The 7,169-nt window shown below is 30.8% G+C and overlaps 1 protein-coding gene across 1 annotated transcript; it reads left to right on the plus strand.

Annotated features, from left to right (window-relative positions):
• The first annotated feature begins 17 nt into the window (after positions 1 to 17).
• LOC126818888 (dehydrogenase/reductase SDR family member 12) lies at positions 18 to 6,628 on the plus strand. The gene is made up of 9 exons (XM_050546565.2): positions 18 to 380; positions 1,174 to 1,307; positions 1,863 to 1,945; positions 2,400 to 2,495; positions 2,789 to 2,870; positions 3,456 to 3,517; positions 4,149 to 4,347; positions 4,750 to 4,887; positions 6,230 to 6,628. The coding sequence occupies exons 1-9, from the start codon at positions 319 to 321 to the stop codon at positions 6,343 to 6,345; spliced, it is 972 nt and encodes a 323-aa protein (XP_050402522.1). The 5' UTR covers positions 18 to 318; the 3' UTR covers positions 6,346 to 6,628.
• The last annotated feature ends 541 nt before the right edge of the window (positions 6,629 to 7,169 follow it).

Consider the following 7,169-nt stretch of genomic DNA (forward strand, 5'->3'; position numbering starts at 1 on the left):
CGTTTTGCACATAGTCATCAGTTCCGCTTGTTAATTTGTCGTTAATATTGTTGTTTTTTTGTATAAATCTTGTAATTCCATAATTGACATCCTACAGTTTTATATATTTCCTAAATATTATACAATTTTTAACAATTCTGTTAGTAATATTTTGTTGAATAGTACTTATTACAGGTAATAATCGTTATTAAAATTTGGCCTGTCGCCCTGGTTAATGAACTTTCACACTTTCGTTATATAACATTAGACGATAGGCCTAATGAAATAAGAATTAATTACCAGCAAAGACTGCAGAATTGAAAGGTGCGTAGGTTGTGAATGAAGATGTCTTTCTTCAGAAATACTATATGGTTTATGAAGGGCTTGAAAGAATACACAAAGTAAGTTTCTTGACAAATAAATAAATGTGGTGGGACTGGGAGGATTACCCGTCTTTATGAACTAGGAGTGTGAAGAATGCTTAACTAAAGTTATGTATTTATTTATTTTAGAAATAAATTGTTGCGGTACAGTGATCTTAAATTTCAAAAGTTCGCAGAAAAAGAGAAATTGCAATTAAAGATAACTGTCCATCAATAATATCACGCTGTAGTACTTGACTTAAGATTTTTTTGACATTTCATGAAGAAATTAATTACATTTTTATCTTCTTGTTCAAAGCGTGCCTGTTTAAACTATGAGCTCCACTTCTTTCTTTTAAGTCAAAATAAAAGTGTCTAAATGAGTTAATTAGACTGACTAACTGAATGTTCAGCGCTATAGAAAACGATTTTTATTATTATTATATATTTTAATTATGATTAAAATATTACTTCAAAAGAGTAACTACATGTATACAGTTCAAAACTTATTGATTATTTTCAAAATACCGGGTAGAGCTCAGCAAATTAGTGAATTTCACAGCAAAAAATTAATTCACTCCTAGATGTTAGAAAGCATAGGCTACATCAAAAGAATCTGCAAAAACTGTGTTACTTTCATGTATGACATTTTTGCTGGTATATATATCTATTTAATAAGGTCATCATCTCAATTCTTTTTCCCTGGTCAAAATTGTTTTCCTAAGGCCTTATAACTGGAAAGAGATTGAGAAGATAAAGTGAATTAATTAGGAATAATCCTAAGTTTATTTGTTACAACATTTAAATATATGTTGAGTTTGTTTGCTTAAAGAAATGGCTACCTATCCGCAAGTAAAAATTTTTGTGAAAAAGATTTGGAAGTTGATGTCACTGGGAGAAGTTTCATGATAACTGGAGCTAATAGTGGTATTGGAAAATCAGCTGCAATTGAGATAGCCAAGAGAGGTACATGTTCTGCAGTTAGATTTTTTTTTATTAAGAATGGCTTAAAGTTTACACTAGAAAAATAGAAAAAAGATCCAATTGACAAACATAATCTATTGTAAAACAGTACTGATCATTATTCATTAAGGTGAGACAGTTTTCATTTGTTACTGAAAAGGGTCAAACAGCAATGAAAGTTACACAGCAAAAAATATTTAAATAGACTGATGGCTCATATATCTTGACACAAACATAACTAAATCTAAATTAGATATTGTGCACTCATTGCTCTATCTTAGGTTCTCAAGCCAGATGGACATTTGTATATTGGCTTTATCAGTCCTTCACGTTTAAGGGGAGCTTTCGCTCCTGCTCCTCTCGACGCACATCAGCTTTCCTTCGAAGGAGTCATTAAAGACTCCTGCAAATTAGCTAAATCGCTCTCCTAAATATTGAGATTAATAAACTACTTTCAGTTTTTGTTTACTTTTAAACTGCATATATTCAAGGTATCAGGAGCTCTTTATGACTCCCGCACAATTTTATAAACATGAAGGACTGCTTTATTTTTTAAAGGAGGAGTTGTTCACATGGTATGTAGAGATCCAAAAAGAGGAGAGGATGCCTTGAATGAAATAAAAGAGATCACAGGCAATCAGGTACATTGATATTTAATTTTAAAAAAGTTATATCGCTAATTCCAGGCTTTCCTTGACCACTGGTTTGCATACTTATTCAATATATATTATGGGTATTACATCTTTACATAATATTTAGTATTTTTTACGAGTAGTTATGCAGATAACAATCATTTAATTGGGTAATACCTTATATTTTATTGATTCTTTTCTGTAGATAGTATATATTTCTTTTTTTAGAGAAATGACAACAAATAAGTCTGTGGCAATTTTTCTTGTGAAAAGAAGTACAAAAAGAATGCCATTTTTTAAAAGCTTTCTTATGCATTAAGAGTTTATATTTGATGTATTTGTATACAGTTATGGTTCTTGAATATATTGAGACACAATTTTGTATTTGTATACAAACTGTACTTTACTTTTTGTACCATTTTTAAATGTATATATATATATATGTTCGATACTTCTTTTCCAGAACATCAAACTTCACCAACTAGATATGTCCAAACCAAATGATGTTTTAAAATTTACAAAAGAATTTGAAACTAGTGGAGAAAAGTTAAATGTTTTAGTGAGTATTACAGTCATTTAGACATTAATTTCAACATTGATTTTGGTAACAGAAAAGATTGTCAGTGATCAATATACACCTCATATAATCTGCAAAATAATTGATCTTATATTCTTGTCAAATTCTTGTCATAATGCATTGATTGATACATCTTCTTGATGGCAGAAAAATCAACAAAAAGTGAATGTCTTGAACAAGGTAAATTGTGTCATTAATACATATTAATATATCTTCAAATTATTTGATCACTATAGAAACATTCAATTGACAGAATGTAACATTTTTGTTTACAGATAAATAATGCAGGATGTATGGTGAATACTAGAGAAGTTACTGAAGAAGGGTATGAAAAGAATTTTGCGACAAATACATTAGGTAACAATAATTATCAACTTCAATTGTTTTAAGATGTAGTTTGGGCTATTTTGTTAAATTTTTACCTGAGACTGACCTATGTTGGTATTTAAACTGTAGAAAAATGCAAAAAAATAAAAAGTTCCAATGGATCATGGATGCATACATGCTAGGTATTGAGCTGTATTCAACACCTGATTTCATACCTAATCACAACATGATTATTAAAAAATATTAAAAGAAAACCTAAAACACTTACCTGACAAAATTATTTGTACAAAAAAGCAATTAAAGTAGTGAAATTTGCAAAAGAAATTGGAGAATTTAGAAAGCTTTCCATCTATTTACTTGTTGAAGTCAGCATGACACTGAGTTATGAAGATCTAAAGCTACGTGAGAATAAACGGTCACCCTGTTAAATAGTGTAGCAAGATTTTTGGTAAGCCATGTATGTAAATGCCTTGATTTGGTTTTATTTTATTATGTATTTTCAAATTTGATCATGAACTGATTGTCAGTTCAAGAAATATTCCACATGAAATTCAAATGGTACTCTAGATGTAAATTTTATAACAATCTAATTATTTTTTTTGTGTATTTTTTCAGGTACACATATTTTAACAACGGGATTGACATCAGTTTTATCGAAATATGATGACCCAAGAGTGGTAAGTAATAAAATGCATATAAATATACCAATTTGGAGTTACAATTTCTGTGCTCTGCATAAAGTTATTACAGAGCAAAACAGTGAAAACAATATAGAATTTAAATGTTAAGAAACAAAATATATTCTATCGTTGTTGTATATTCTTTTGTTGTTGGTTAACCCCGAGAAGCAAGACTGACTCCGTATTTGAATAAAGTGCCAGTGACGGTAAAGTGATTACAGCCTATGTGTCTTGAAATTACAATCAGCATTCCTTAATACACTCCAGTAGTTTCCAGCTTATTTGAATTTACATTTGGATATTATGCATGCGAAACATGGGAGAGGTTATTGCCCTTTATGATTTAGGACCCGACAATTCTTACATGATGTAGCCTCCTGTGGGCAGTTCAGTAAGAAATTTTGTTGAGAAATTGACCATAGAAATTGAAACAAACAAATAGCTTTATCTAAAGGCTAATCGTACAATAATGATGTGTATTTATGTCTGCATATAGTGATATAAGCTTGATGGTTTCAAATATTGTACAGACTGTGGTCTAAGGGGAGATAATATGACTTAAGGGTTGTTGTACACAGTTACCTCCCTTGACACACATTTTACAACATTTTTTTTTCTTCAATTGTAGATAATTGTTACATCAGGAGGAATGTTAACACAGAAGTTAAATATTGACGATCTACAATCTGAAAAACTTAGTTCTTTTGATGGAACAATGGTTTATGCACAAAATAAACGTCAACAGGTTGTGATGACAGAAATATATGCAACTAAATACCCTAGTATTCACTTCTCCTGTATGCATCCTGGTTGGGCTGATACTCCAGGTAAAACTAATAGAACATAAACCTAAAACAATTGTAAATACCATACTGCAACATACATGAATTTGTACATTTTAGAGTGTGGTTGTATATTGTCATTTGTATATACATCACAGCTCGGACAATTTAGCTCATGGGGGTGTACATTTAATTGCCTTTATCTTTGAATGCAGGCTAATGTTCATAATCATATTTTGTTGATTAGCAAATATATGAGTAGTAGGAATATGCATTAAACAACACATGTTTATTTACTGGCACTTTATAAAACTGCATCATTAAATTACATAAATTAACGACATAATTTAATGAAAATGAAAAACAATCAGATGTCATGTAGTTAAAGATATAAATAAAACATGTCGTATAGGTACCTCTAATAGATTATATATATTATATTTACAGCTGTAAGGTCAGGTATGCCTAGTTTTTATGAGAAGATGAAAGATAGATTACGTAGTGCTGAACAGGGTGCTGATACAGCTGTATGGTTAGCTGTAATACCTAATATAAAACAAAAACCTAATGGAGAATTTTATCAAGGTTAGTATAAAAAAATGATCACTCTGTAAAAACACCAACAAATCTTAACATATTGGGTACCAAATTGCTTAATTATGACGTCATTAATTTAAGAAATCACTCTGATTGTCTACTACTAACTTTCCATGTGTTTGTCATGACGAAGTGGCTATGATTGTATATGTACTCTTCAAAAAAAGTAGGGGATATTGAAATGCAAATACCTATGCAGGTTGTGATATGATAAATGGTCATGGACACTTGACATGCTTTGAGAGTATGTTCACAGATGAAGAACTTATTGCCCCAACAGAACCACTGAGCTGCACATAGCGCCATACACATGGGAGGGGTTCATTGTCAAATTTGACACTTCAAGGAAGGGTTGATGAAAACTACCGCATGCTGGTTTATCTTTCCATGTTAGCATTCCTATCGGTTTTTGCATAAGATTTACTGTTTAGCGTATCTTTGCTTTAGTGTGTTACGTTTAATTTGATCGAGAGACGTGTTTGTTGACGTCAACTTAAACCGAGAACACTGCAAGAATTGACCGTAGCACTGCAAGAGGAGTTGGTCAGATTGGCCCAAATCGTGATTGGACGGTTGATTAGGAGCATGTCACGTCGAATTGCTGAATGTCTGAGGATTGGTGGAGCAATTACTCATTATTAAGACAAAAATCAAAAACGTCCATTTTCACTGTTCATGTTCATGTGTAGGCAATTGGCCTGTTATTAACATACACTGGTTACCTCAAATAAAAACAGCAGTGCATTTCCGCAGTTTTGTATTGTTTCTGAATATCCCCTAATTTTTTTGAAGAGTATAGTATACATTCAACTATAAGTCTTATGAAGAAATTTGAGTGTTAAGTTGACATGCATGTTATTTAAAGTTTAAATGGAAATTCAAATTGAAGGTTTGGACGCTGTTATGTATGAAGCATAGCAATGTGATTATTCTTTTAGGCTTATATTTTCAAACATGAAATAAATGTAATGGAAAAACCTATAATTTTTGTAATGTTTGATTTGTAATTGCTAAGAAAAGAAGTTATGAATGCAAAAAATAGATCAGGATTTTATGTCTGTAAAGAGGTTTTGGTACCGGTACTTTGCCGTCATTAAAGATTTGGTACCTAAATGTCGATTACAAAATTCCATGATATTACAATTTTTGATTGTTGTTATAATCTCAAAATATATAAAGAGTTTAAACATTTTGATTAAGACACAATTTTGTGATTCTAAATGCATAATTCCATAGATATATCAAATACAATTTAGAAATATATTTTTAATTCCATGTAAATTTATTATCTACATTCATTCTATCACATATTATTTGATATTGTTTACAGATCGCCAAGTTGTATCCAAGCATTTACCTCTGGCCTGGACAAAATCATCTAGTCAAGAAAATGAGGAATTAGTAAAGAAATTAGATGAAATGATTAAATCTTTACCTCAAGTATAAAATCAACCCTGTTATCATTATGATTGGTATATTATTACAGTATAGTATATCAGACAGTGTTTTGTAACATAAATCTTGCTAAGATTGTTCTGCTCATCATTATAACTGGGGAACTGTGGCCAGTCAACTGTTTTAAAAATGTGTGCTTTGTTTTCTACATTTCAAGAACAAAATACCTCTATACTATATATATTATTGTTTTACAGTGGATTCTATTATACCTGTATAATTTATTATAATTGTATGTATATATAAAGAATGATTAAAAGAACAAATTGTTTAATTTATTTGTTTATGTGTTCTTCAATATGAAAAGGAAGACATTGAAATAAATTAAATTCACAGTGTCTTTTAAATAGTGAAACCAATACCTATTAAAGATGTGTAAGTTGGAGCAAAAAACTAGGCATCCCAAGAATCAGTATTATGGAAATTAGATTACAGTTTTGTTCTGTTTATTTTCTGATATCACTTCTATACTCATCCACAAAAGGATAATATTTATATCAGAATCTTTCCCATATATCCTTTCCCACAATTCACCACATATACCAACACAGACAAATTGATTAGTCAAGAAATTCACACAATTTTATGATCTGACTGCTGACCCATCTTCATTAACCTGGATGGTGCTGAAACGTTACACACCATTTCATCTCATGATCTGAATGGTGACCCATCTTCATTAACCCGGATGGTGCTAAAACGTTACACACCATTTCATCTCATGATCTGAATGGTGACCCATCTTCATTAACCGGGTTGGTGCTGAAACCTTACACACCATTTCATCTCATGATCTGAATGGTGACCCATCTTCA

This window comes from Patella vulgata, chromosome 1 (assembly GCF_932274485.2).
Source record: "Patella vulgata chromosome 1, xgPatVulg1.2, whole genome shotgun sequence".
In the NCBI taxonomy this organism is placed as follows: domain Eukaryota; kingdom Metazoa; phylum Mollusca; class Gastropoda; family Patellidae; genus Patella; species Patella vulgata.